General features: G+C 41.2%; 1 protein-coding gene across 7 annotated transcripts in view; it reads right to left on the bottom strand.

Moving 5' to 3' along the window:
- prdm16 (PR domain containing 16) overlaps positions 1-13,770 on the bottom strand; it is a 208,614-nt gene that overhangs the window by 129,990 nt on the left and 64,854 nt on the right. For all 7 annotated transcript variants that reach the window (XM_049581038.1, XM_049581041.1, XM_049581044.1 and 4 more), the window contains exon 2: positions 11,461-11,933. In XM_049581038.1, coding sequence (XP_049436995.1) covers positions 11,461-11,933 — 473 coding nt within the window. The remainder of the gene's footprint in view (positions 1-11,460; positions 11,934-13,770) is intronic.

The following is a 13,770-nucleotide window of genomic DNA, read 5'->3' on the forward strand; positions in this document are numbered from 1 at the left end:
GAAAGTCATTGTAGAAGCCCCTCATATTTCATACAGCTCTCTCTGTTGTATTAGTTAACAGCGCCTGCATATCAACCCCTCTGTGAAGAAGTAGCATAATAAATAAATAGAGTCTCTTTCACACTTGGATGTAAATAAACATCTTGGTGACAGTTGTAGGGGCTAAGTAAAACAAGCTGCATGGATGTCATGACTTGGTTAACATGTTATGTAATTCTTGAGCCATGATTAAAGAATCATTTAATAGTGTCTGACTAACTTTCAAAGACTTCCATGCTGTCATTTTCCAAGCCATCTTTAAAAGTCATAAATTAATATACCAGTAAACACCTTTCCATGAATATACTTAAAATTACTGTGCTGCTACTGATGACAATAATAAGAAACATAGAGATCAACTACCACTGCACTAATGCTTTACAACAGCCATTAAACATCAAAATGCACTGTCAGGATGATTAGTGTGCAGAATAATGCAAACACAATTGAATGAGGCAATGATATCTCATAAATGAAATGTCTGGGAAACATCTGTTTAAACTGCTATTTGTCATCTTGACACAAGCACTCGCACTGAATTAAGATATTACACCAAACTCCTGCGGAGATCCTGTTTTAGTTGGGGGAAATTTGACAGATTTAGGATTGTGTGGAGGACTGACTAGCGCCCAAGATGATTAACAGACAAAAATGTGGACATGTGCTTCTGTGTGCACACAGACAGACACACACACAGACACACACACATGCATAAGCACACCTCTACAAATCTTGACTCTGTCAAAACCTCCTTGTTGTCTCATGCAGACGAGACTGCGAGTCTTGCTCCCAATGACAGTGGTGGAGAAAATGAGCGAAAATCACCCGAGCGATTCCGGAGGCCTTCCAAAGTAAAGACGTCCCGGCGTGTTCGACACTTTAACAATTCAACACTGTTTTTAGATCTGATGTCGTCATCGTGCTTAGCTTCTCACTCTACCCTGTTATTCTAAATGACCGAGTAGAGGAAAGAATAACATGGGAGAATGTCTTTTTCCTGACTGCCTGTGTCTCTTTATGTTTGTGTGGACATGCGCGTGTGTGGTAATGTACAGTTTTTATGCCTGTGCATGTTCGTGTTAAACCACATTATTACAGTATATACACACCCAACTTATAGTGTGTTGATACTGTATTTATCAGGAGGTTTTAACAACAAAGACAAACTCTTAAAAAATGGAAATGTGAAGGTTACCTGAACTTTTATACTTATCATTAAACGATTGGTTAGTGTGCATCCTCCCTCTCCTTCCAGAGCCAATCATATGCTTATGAGGGCTCTATACTCTTTTTGTACTTTGACAAAGACACACACTGTGCCGAAATGTTAGTCCTTATACCTAATAAAAAGTAAATAAAAGGCACAGGCGTGCGCTCCACTTTCCTCCTGGGCTCACTACTCATGGACTGAGGTCTATAGCACAGCACAAGAACTGTAAGGAGTTAACGAAAAGAAGTCTTTCTACAGCCAAGGCTTTTAGGCTGTGTTGTGTATCTGATTATGGAAAATGGCAATCACAACAGCCACGGGAACCTGATTAATAGGTCACCACCTCCTGCTTGAGTCACAGCAATGTTAAGCAGCACAAGGGATTGAGATTTAAAGCGAGGGAGAAAGGGAAAGTGAGTGAAAATGGAAGAAAGAGTCAGCGATCTGTGACTAACAAAAGGTCTGGCATTGGAGGGCTCGCACCTTTATGCTTATGGGCACACAAATGTAACGCAGATATGTGACAGGACAAGACAAAGCTGAGATAAGATGAGCCTTGTATCATGAGTAATTTCTAAATATCAGCCAAGCAGCACAAGCTGGGAAGGCGGAAAAGGGTATGCCTACATAATATCATAAATCTAATCACCAATATAAACAGCATTTGACAAATGTCATCATCTTCCACTGTGGCAAAGAGCAGCGTCATTGTCTGCTCCTGCCCCGAGGCCCAAACTGATGGGACTATTCATCAGGGCAACAATGAACGATGGGTTTTCACAAGACACACAGTGAAAGACAGAGGGAGGGGGGGGATTGGACAGGAGTTACCTACGCTTCACCACAGAGGACTGATGGAGCAGTGTGAGGGTTTTTAAATTAATGTTTAAAGCATGTCTGCTAAGAGAGACCTCATGCAATAAAGGATAGCATTGTGGTGGAGATGCGTGAGGAGACTGTGGGAGGGTTATCCAGGCAAACAAGAGGTTCCATTGAGAATGGTTGGTTGGAGTGGCTGAGGTCTGAAACCAATGACCAAATAATAACAGCCCAAATCCCGGGGACAATATTTGTTGAGTTCCACTCTCTTCAAAGATGGATGACTTTGCCCCATGTACTTCCTCAGGAGCCTGCACACCTTTCATCTGAGCCCTGCAGATTAATTTATTAACTAATTAACAGATGTTGGTAATGAGTTATGAACAAATGATAAGGTATCAGGCTTCTAATCAAACCTGACATTTAATTTGCTGCCCTGCTTCCTCATTATCAATTACCATGTTCATTGAAGATAATTGACAACGGTTTGCACTGGGACACAGGAGGCTTGTCTTTAACAGCTTCTTAAAAAAGCCCAGCGCTGCTGCGGTGTTTCTAGGGGCAACGACGACCATATGTTTAATATTAGATGGAATCTGTTCCACTGGAGTGCTCCGAAAGCTGGGAAAATTGGATTAAATTGGCTAATGGCATGTTTAAAACCTACATAAAATGAACGTGAATGGAAGATATTACAGCACCCAGGCCCGAGACTTGTGGTGTTACGCTCTCTCTCTGGTGTTTTTGCTCCATGTATAAACTTGGGGTTTCTGTCAAAGTCAAATAATGATGACAGAAAACCGCACACTGTTGGTCAATACTGTTATTAGAAACCACAGGTCTGATATCCCTTTCATTACAATGTGGGACTAAATGCACATGTGCCAAAGTAACTCCTTACCTTAACACATACTTTCATAAAACCAGTCCTGAAAAATATGCTGTTCACTGTAAATATATGTTCAGTATTTTTACCATTAAAATATGTTAGACTCCTTTTGTCAAAAGATATTTTTCATCAAAGCACTGATTTAAAATCAGGATACTTCATGTATGTATCATGTTGTCTGTTCCTCAGTGCAGCAGTGAATATTATGGATCTTGTAAGTTAAAATTAAGAAAAAGTAATGCCTGCACATAGACTCAATGCCACAAAAAGTTTAATGAAGAAGTTTCAATCTAACTTGGATCTTACTCAGTTCAAAATGTTTAAAAAAATCACATCTATATTTGTATGTAATACACATCAATAGGCTGACAACCATATTAAATGCCGAGGATGATAAAACTATTGTTTTTAAACAATTCAATAAAGTACATAGAAAAAACAGTAATACAAAATCCATATTTCAAAATATCAAACATATGTCTTCATTTGTAAAACATACTGTCCAATTCACCATCCAATACATCAGCCTACATTATCTACATTCAAAAATGGCTTCCTGAGACCCGAACTTTTGTTTGGTATGCATTTTAAATTTCTCCTAGCTATCTGGGACCAGTAGGACCTGATAAGTATAAAAAACTAAACATAGTCAATGATAATTAAGTCCCAATGTCCTAAAATTAGATGACAGTAAAGTCAAAATGTCCTCAAACGAGACAATAATAAACTTCCAATGTCTTTTAATGAGCTGGATATTCCTGATGTCTTCAAAATGTCCTCAGACTAACACTTTCTAATTAAGAGTGCCTTAGCTTGTCACTGTTGCTAAAATTGGTCAGATTTGTATGGCATACCAAACTATAAATGTTATTAATCTTAAATAAACAAGTTTCAACCATTGAATTTAATCAGGTATCATACCTTAGTCAGTATAAGACCCAGTAAATCCAAAATGTAATGTCCTTATATGAGGACAAAGGGTCTCAGGAGGATATTGTATTAAGTAACAAAACAGAGGAAATCTTGAATATGTGTACAGAAATACAGAAAAAAACTAGTTGGATACAAAGAAAGTGTGCAGGTGTTCCCTTTACTTCATTTACCCTGATTTCTGATAGCCTTGCACCTATGTGATGTGTGTACAAATACTCCTCAACATGATCTTGTCAGTTAAAAATTAAAAAAGTGGATATTTTGGGCAAAATTTTCAACTGACTGTTCGCACAAATCACATAAACATAGTAGCTGATAACTACACAGATAGCTTCAGTATTTTGCACCCAGGTTTTAAAGAATTTACTTTTATTAAAACATTCAATGCTTGTGCAATATTTTGCACAAAAAAGGAATTCTATTCACCATCCATCTCTGTGAAACAGGGGTGGCAGCTTAAGTCTCACTGTTGGATATCTCAGAACTGACTCCATAACTAGACAGTACAAGGGCTAAGTGGAAAAATATGTGTTTTTTTGGGGGTGTACAATCTAGGTGAACTGACCCTTTAATACACAATTATCCTCCACTTTCCAATGAAACTGGATCTGAGGAGGTAAAACTATGAAGGCCTGCTGTTTTTCCTGTTAAGTGGCTTCGAGAAGTACGCTCAGCTCAAGGCCATGCTCATCAGAGCATGGTCCTGATTTGATTACTAAAAGACATGATAATGACCCCATTTACGTGAAGAGCTTCACTCATGCTATACAATAGTCCACACAGTAGGGGTTCAAGTTAACTGAGAGTAATGTTAGGACGGAGTGTCTTAAATAGCTGATGAAATGGATTCATGTAGCATTAAGGTTTCCTGTGTTATGGGTAGTGAAAGCTTACTTTCTCTGACCTTAACCAATACCTATAATGGAAGTGAGGGAACACAGCGATCACCGTGAGAACACTGTTAGGCACATTAGTCAAATCAAGCAAGAAACAACTTTATCTCTTGTTATCTCGCTCCTTCTCATACTATCCATTCACTTGGTGTGACTACTGTCTCCTGGCAGTCCCAGGGAGTTTCTGCCCTATCAGTTCAGTACCAGTCACCTTAAGGGCCAAACATCAAGATAAAGAACACCTTTCTGTAGAAAGCAAACAGATCAGACAAGTTCCAAGCTGCACCTTGAATGCCCTATAGGGATATCTTGCAGCATAAGAACTTGGCCATCCGCCCTCCTCAGGCAAAACACAAAAGGCAAGCAAACACTTCAGGAGGCGAGAGGTGGGTCAGGACAGATAAGTGTCAGGGTGCGCCAGGACTTCTTCTCCCTAAAGTCTGGAGACAAGGACGTTAGCTTAACTCAGTGATTAGGTCGAGAACAAAAGGAGCACAGCGTCAGCGTGAAAAGCGAGCTGTCAAGCTGGAGATTTAGTGCCTGACAGAGGGTGAGGGAGATTCATGATGCCATGGCCGGATGGGTATCTGTCACGTAGGACCTTGGCGACATGAGAGTGCCCGCCAGACGTCTTAGCCTATCGCTAAGTCAATAACAGGGTAAACAGAAGAGCTAGCATACTTTTCGCCTCTTTCCACACATCACTGGATGAATGATACTGATATGGAAAATCACCCCACAAAAAGTAAACAGAAAAAGAATGAGGGACAGAGAAAAAGAAGTTTGCCTGGCAACAAAGTCATCCCAAGGTCCACCACCACAAAGAGACAAATATGCCTGCAAGGCTGACATGGACGCTATGATACATGTTTATAAGCATTTGTGTTGACCTTGTCTAAAGGATCTACACCAATGCACATCCCTAAAATCAAAATGCACAATATGTCCTTCTTATATCCCCGTTATCATGCCTCAGAATATACCATACCCTGAAGGTATCGTGCTGTGTAACATTTATATTCTAAAAGCTGACCATGGCAGAACACCACGATTGGTAATTACAAGTTTAGCAGCCTGTCACTCGTCCAAAACTTACAAGCAAGTGACACAGCCTTCTCGCAGCTTATGAGATTGTGCTGTGACGTCTGATGAGCACTGACCTTCAAACGAAAACTTGGTGAGATAGCAAACACTCAAGTTGGGGAAACAAAAGAAGTGAGAAAAGACAAAGCTCATAGGTGCTCGAGGAGTGTCAAAAGCCATGATTCAGAGGTGCGAGGACACGCCCAGTGGTTACAGGGTAAGGAGAAGTGAGAGTAAACACCATTAATATCACTTCGAGAGGGCTTGGTTTGTTTGCTTCATGAATGTTCTAAATACACACATAACTAAGAGGCTTGATTTTATCATGTTTTTCCTCTAAAGATCAAAGTCAAAGTCATTGCTGTGGGAAGGGTTTAATGTTGCTCATACATTCAAGCTATAAATTTGCAGTTTGTTCCTATTAACATGCACCACTTCCTCCAAACACATCCTCAGATGTGTTGCCCTCTCTCCTGCCATCTGAACACCCAAGGGAGTTAGATCAGTGAGTCCATTCAATGCCAGTCAGTCCACAGAGCACAATACCTCCAGCCATTGTATGGTGACATGTCTCTATCAATAGGCAAGTCGGGCCAATCTACCGGCCAGATAATAGCAGCAGTCACTCTGACAGCAGATCCCCACACTGGACTCTCTGAGGGCCTTGCCTCACTCTGCTTGCTCAGTCCCTCCTATCCTGAGGGGTTGGCAGCCCTACACACGCACACACAACTGGAGAGACACACACATACGGTAGACCTGGGGCCCTGGCGTTCTATCATGTTGTGCTAAAGGGGGAGCATAATGGTTTTTAAATGGATGACTCGGTGCTGGCCCAGAGAGGGAGTCTGAGACAGAAGAGAATGGCCATGGCCTGCAGCAAAGCAGCTCTTAGATTGAGCTGTCCGTCTCGCTGAAATGAGTCTGAGTTAACACCTCTTCCAGTCCCCAACGCCCCGGGACAGACAATAGTAGGCTTCCTTTCTGCCTTCCTCTTTCTTCTTTCCCTCACTGCTACTCTTTCACTCTCTTTCTATCACTCTCTCCATTTCTCTCCACCAATCTACACTTCCACTCAGATATCCAGAAAGCACCACAGCGTCCACCGTGTGATTGTTAGAGCTGTTTGGCTTCGTTGGTAGACCGCGGAGCTCGCAAAGCCAACATAATGAGTTATTGCCAGTCTTAGTAAAAAATCCACAAAAATGCAGTCAATGTAGTTAAACTGTTTTGGATTTGAGAGTTTACTGGTTCAGATGGCATATATCATTGTTGATGAGAAAAAACCCTGTCACTGCAATTTCAGTGATTTCATGTTTTTAAAGGATTATAGGGCTCCATGTACAGTATAGCCCACAACCTCTGATCTTAAAGGGATGGTTTGGATTTTTTGAAGTGGGATTGTATGAGGTACTTATCCATAGTCAGTGTGTTATCTACAGTAGATGACGGTCAGCATGCCCCGAGTTTGGAGAAGCATTAGTACCGCCACAAAAGCTATGTAATGTACTGTGCTTGATGGGGACAGCTATAAAACTTATTTAAGAAACAGCAGCTCCTGAGTTACGAGAGGTAAAATTACTGTTATCGTAAAAGAAGTCAGTTCTTTTCAGAAATCAATTCATCGACAGAAAAGACTGTCTAATGGCAAGGTAAAGCAGCGGAAATATTTATTAAATATATTGTACGTGTAAACTGATGACGTGGGCCTTTTAATAGGTGGCCAAAATATGTTTTGCGAGCCTGGTCTCACTCCGAAGTTGTCAAAATCCGGCGATTGGGCAGTGACTTGCAGCACCAGAAACCCACGGAAAAAGGCGTCCTTTAAAGTCGGCTGTTATTATTTAACATGGCCCGGTAGCATCAGGGGGAAACAAAGGTGGACAAGGACAAAAGTTTAGGCAGTGGAAGTCCGAGTGGGGCAGGTGGAAGTGGTGGTGGATGGGTCCAACAAACAGCAACCTTCACCCGAGAGAGCAGTGTTTGTGTCCCATAAGTTTCTAAAGCCAGACCATGTTCTTTTTTCCTAAACCTAACCATGTCCTTTTGTTGCCTACACCCAACCATGTGTGTTTGTTGTTGAAGGCAAAAAAACCCCCGTCAAATCGCGGTGTTATACCAATGTAGTGCGTTTATTTTGAAAGAGACTGTAGGTAAACATTACATTTCTTGTGAAAACGGAAGTGTATTTTGAAAGAAGACAATGCATGTAGCAGGCAGAACTTGACACGGCATCCCAGAACATCAACAACCAACGCAGGTACCCTGCACATCATATGTGGATGTGGAAAGTCCATGACCAAAGTGAGAATGAGTGAGAATGTGTTGGTTTTGTTGCAGCACCCTGCCCTCAGCAGTACATGGCTTCACTTTGTGGCAGTACGCCTGTCTGCTGCTCCAAAGTGAGGGTGTGCCGACCGCCATCTACTGCAGGTAAAACACTGACTATGGATAAGTGCCTAATAAAAGCCCACTTCAAAAAATCCAATCTATCCCTTTAAGTTAATTTAGTCAACTTAAAATGAAGTGGCCATCAAGAAGAAAAAATGGCTAGTTAAATTTCAGGAGCATTTTAGGGAAGAAAAGGTGTTCACCCAACATCAACAATATTATGTACAACAATTTATTATAAAGTGGAAGTACAGTTACACTAATTACCCCGATAACTAAAGTCAGTGCTTAATCTAATTTTGTTTTCCAACCAAGCAGGGCTGAGACAAAATGTGTGAGGCCTTGGTTTGATATGATCACATTTACACCACAGAGATCTCAGATGACTTCACTTATTATCTCTCATAACACATCCCCCTGTTTTGGCAGGGGACTGGTGTAACACACATTCACAGAATTTCCATGAAGAGTATTAGACTCCTCCTGTGTTCCTAATACTGTGAGAAATGTTTTTTGTATCCTCTTCTTGCACCATCCATCCCCATTAAGCCTTGTTTCTCTCTGGTTCCTTTTAACATCTTTCTTCACTCAGCCATACTTCTGTCGCTACCTCGCCTGTCTATTTGTCTAAGACCAGGGGCAGTAGATGAGTAGAGGGGTCGACGGTGAAAGGGGGTATACGGTACTCCTAGGGGAGTCTGTTGATGACTATCAACAGGCTGACTGTTATGACTATCTGTGATAAGAGTCTGGGAGAGGAGAGCCCCCGAAGGCTTCCAGCCCCAAACCAGACAGGATATCTTAAAAAAAAAAAAAAAAAAAAAAATACAGCCAGAGTCCTCCAACAACCACTCGGGAGGAGGAGGGAAAAAAAGGATCAATCGTTCCCTTTTGACATGTTTGCAGGCAAAGAGCAAAGATTTTACCTTGAGGGGAAATAAAACTGACTTCAGGCGAACAGCAACATGCCAATTGATCTGGAAAAAAATGCAATGCTCAAGAATAAAATTTCCAAAATGCCACCAACTGAACTGTGTTCATGTACATACTGTAATGAAGTTAATTAAACTTCATCTTTAAGTGATCAAAAAAAACTAGACATCTTCAGACTGCAACAACATGCCGAGTCTCTCTCCTTTCAGGGTGGTGTGTATACCCCAGGACTTTTCTGTAAGCACATGTGTGAATGTATCTCTTTAGAGCTGAAGGTGGCCTTTTTTTCCTACGAGCCAGAGAGCTAAAGCTTAGCTGATGAATATGCATTAGTCGGGGTGTCTGGGGAGAAAAGAGGAAGGAGGAGGAAAACTGAGAGAAAACATGAGAGCTACGGGGAGAGTGTAGCTTTTGGAGAGGTGCCCTTTGCACCCCGAATGGCTAGCCATAATATGAACTTTAAAAAGGAAAACGTTCAGCCTGGCACACCGCCACATAGCGTGTGCCTGTGTGCTCTCATCGCCTGCATGCTTCTACAACTGTTAGGAAGAAAACAGGGTGAAAAGAGAAGTGGAGGCTTTGGTGGAAAGCACCAGGAGTTCTTCACACTGAAGCCATTATGGGGTTTCTTTAAATCTTGTCAATGAGGAATTAATCACCATGTTTTTATGAGTTTTTCAGAGACATTATATTTACAGTCTATACTATGGATATATACATTTTCTCTCAAGAGAAACCGTGACAAGAATTGACAAATTCTATCACAATATAATGGTTAATAATGATGTAAATGTAAATTTAATTCTAAACTTATTTTCACCAGTATCTTAAACAAAATATTACAGTCTGCCATAGGTGTATATTTTTGGGGGGGTGGGGGGTTGCAGGGGACATGTGCATTCTTCGCCCCCTACCCCAATAAAAACATGAAAGTGCAGAGAACTTTTTTTGACAAAATTAAAGACATTTACACCAGTTTTCACCAAATTAGTTCATAAAGTTTACAATAATGCAGGAAATTAAGTATTTGATGCTTAAAATTTTTTGCCGGTGGACCTCACACACACGTTGAAACAAACCTACACCCTTGTAATCTGCTTTCATGAAATAATTATTCCTGCTCCTATGATACTAGTTCTACCCTGTCTGCCTAAATATTTCACAGAACAGATCGGTAGCAGGCATCTTTGATATTTTGTTAAGTTTGTACTAGTTCCACAAGTAAACTTTATCATTTTATCTCATCAAATTTATGTTGTCCAACGTGCTAACGTTCAACATCTTTATGGTCTTCTATACTCATAGTTCACAGAAACTACAATAAAAATTTTTAAATCATTGCGTGGCCTGTTGGTTTGCACCCAAAATGTTTTTGAACGTGTGACTTGTGTACAGCAGCTGAGGGTGTCTCATTCAAGCACATCATGCCCTGTCCAACACGGTGTTCCAATGATTAACTTGTCAGAGTCTCTATTCCTTATTACAAACAAATGTAATATTAGACTACGCGAATGACCGGCCCCCTAAAAATGAAGAGTCAAGGAGTCAGCAAAATGAAAAGCAGGCCAGTATAATTCATCTCTGATTAGGCATGTAAGAAAGACAGAATGGGAGGCAGAGAGGGAGAAAGAGAGAGAGAGAGGGACAGAGATCGGGAGTTTCTTTTTTTTTCCTAATGAGCTTACTGAAGCAACTTCAATATCCTCTAATGTCATGTTGAAATGAAAATTAATAGTTCAATATGCCGCCACCGCATTGGGCCATGCTTCTTCCATTTCCATATCGGGTGGCGTGACCAAATGAGTGTGCTCGCTCGGACCGACGCCCAGAAAAGCTGATACCTCCACTAATCAGCCAGATTTTTCCATCTGACATCGCTGTGCTGCTGGAATTCTGGACGAGTGTGTTTCGTGTGTGTGTGTGTGTGTGTGTGTGTGTGTGTGTGTGTGTGTGTGTATGTGTGCAAAGATGAGGTCCAATCACACAGGGGATGCAAATGGAATGGACATCTTTACTGATGATGAGATCGCCTGTGGATAAAGAGTGATGGCTGGAAATGTGAATGAATGAAGAGCGGCTCGTTCATTCACTTACCCTCATCAGTGTTGCTTCATTGCTTCTATCACTCTTTCATTTCATATCGTATTGTATATTTGTGTTTGTGCTCCAAAATATGTAAGTGGAGAAAAGTGATAGAAGACAGTGAAATGAAAGGAGAAAAAATGCAAACAACCCAAAACCAACTACAAAGACGCCCGGCTGGTTCCTACCTCCCATCCGAAGGAGCTGTCTTTGCCCGTGGCCTCGTGATGCAGCGTGCTGTGCAGACCAAACCTCTCGCCGGCACAGATGCGGGTCTTGGCCCAAACGCCCAGGCCGGCACCTGGCACAGAGGACTCCCGCAGTTCCAGTTCGCTTGGAATGGGAATGTCATCGGGAATGTAGACGGGTGCCTCATATGGCGAGCCTTCCTTGGGTGTGGTGAAGTCCTGGTCATTGCTGCTGCTGTTGCTGCTGTTGTGAAGGTGGTGGTGGTGATGGTGGTGGGTGGCGTAGATGTGGGGGTGCAGCAGGTGGTGGTGGTGGTTGTTGTTTGGATGTGAAGGAGTCGGTGAGGGAAGGGGGGACATGTTGATGACGCCGTCTTCTGCGTCGTCTTCTGGGCTGTCGGCACCACCTCCGCCTGCTAAACCCGGGAGGTCGGCTTCTGTGTCGTACATGCTGTCCACTGGCTCACTGTCATCTACGAGACGAAACACAGAGACAAGTATTATTAGGCAGGCGGAGGAGGTGTGATATTACATGCAATTTCTTACAAGATTACACCATGGAGGTCATGGATTTTACTGTCAGCACGTTAGGAAACGAGAGAAGCTCAGTTTTATCCAACCAAGTGATTACTATTAAACCCAGAACTTGACATAAAGGGACTCAGACATATCTCCATCCACAGCAGTCACTATTTATCCAATGACTTCTTGACCCTACATTACAAAAAAACACTCCACTTCAATCTCCAAACCTCTAAACGGTTCGAAAATCACTCTGTGTGATGAGAGAATTTGGGGGTCTTCAGAAAAGAATACCTATCTATCTGATGACTTCAGCTGCGAGATGCTGAGTTCACAAATTTTCCAGAAGCTGAGTGAAAAGGGCCAGACAGACGGAGAGAAGAAGCTTTGGGTTCGCCAAGTCCTCGATGGGAAAAGTTCTCAGTTCCATCGCAGTCACTGTTTTCAGCCAGGACTCATCTTACAAATAATCGCTGTGTCTATCACTGACCTGGTTGGCCTCGTCACCTAGCATTATTGTCACATCCAGAGATTGACAACATGATTGTGCCTGCGCTCAAGGACCCCACCATTCGACATGAGTGAAAACGATGATGAGCATTACAAGTGTGTGAGTGTGGATGTACGTTGTGTGTGTGTGTGTGTGTGTGTGTGTGTGTGTGTTGTAGTTGTACATAAAATTTGGCTTTAAGTTTCTTCCCATTTCTCTAAATGTGTTACTGAGGAGTTTTTTGTGAACAGTGAAGGTTTATGTGGTATGGAGAGCCATTTCTGCCAATGTGATAAAAAAAAAAAAAAAGAATCAACAATTATAAAAAGAAACTTTCTTTGAACAATGACTGAGTATCTCAAAATAATGAGCCAATTTCTTAAAATGATGAGAACCTTTCTCAAAATAATGACTTAGTATCATTCCTCATTATTTTTGAGATACTAACTCATTATTTTTCAAAGGTTTTTCATTATTTTAAGATAGAAAGTCATTATTTTAAGATACCATCTTATTATTCTAAGAAAGTTTCTCATTGTTTTAAGATACTAACTCGTTACTTTCAGATAAGTAAGTCATTATTTTGAGAAAATTTCTCATTATTTTGAAATACTAAGTCATTATTTTAGAAAACTTGTTATTGTTTTGAGAAAAGTAAGTCATTATTTTCAGAAAGTTTCTCTTTTTTTGATATATCAACTCCTAATTATGAGAAAGTTTCTCATCATTTTTAGATACACATCTTTTCTCATTAAAATGACAAACAGAGTCTGTTGTTTTTTCCACTGGCAGAAAAACAGGCTTCCACTGTGTGTGGTATGTGGGATTTAACAGCACATTATTTACCGTATGCCTCACTGAACATCAGTGCTGCAACAATATCTGTTTTTTTTACACTGATACAGAGACAATACTTTTTTTAACATCTTATTTTGAGGAATAAGAAAACTGAAGTGATTTATTTCAATTACAAAAAAGCAAAACTTCTCAACCACTGCACACAAGCAGCCATAAAAGGACTTTACCCTTCTCTACCACTACATGTCAGTCAATTAAAAGTATAAAGGTTCAATACCATGTCCTAGTCTGTCCTTATTTGTGTGTGTGTGTGTGTGTGTGTGTGTGTGTGTGTGTGTGTGTGTGTGTGTGTGTTCGTCTCAGTACATCAATGTGTGTCTCCTTCTTTCCTTCTGTGGACAGATCCTGGTGTCTTTAGTCAAAGCACCACTGCAGTTTTACTATCTAAACACAGGGACTGGCAATCAGCAGGCTAACTAGGCCCAAAATTACAGCAGGAG

This window comes from Epinephelus fuscoguttatus, linkage group LG7 (assembly GCF_011397635.1).
Source record: "Epinephelus fuscoguttatus linkage group LG7, E.fuscoguttatus.final_Chr_v1".
In the NCBI taxonomy this organism is placed as follows: domain Eukaryota; kingdom Metazoa; phylum Chordata; class Actinopteri; order Perciformes; family Serranidae; genus Epinephelus; species Epinephelus fuscoguttatus.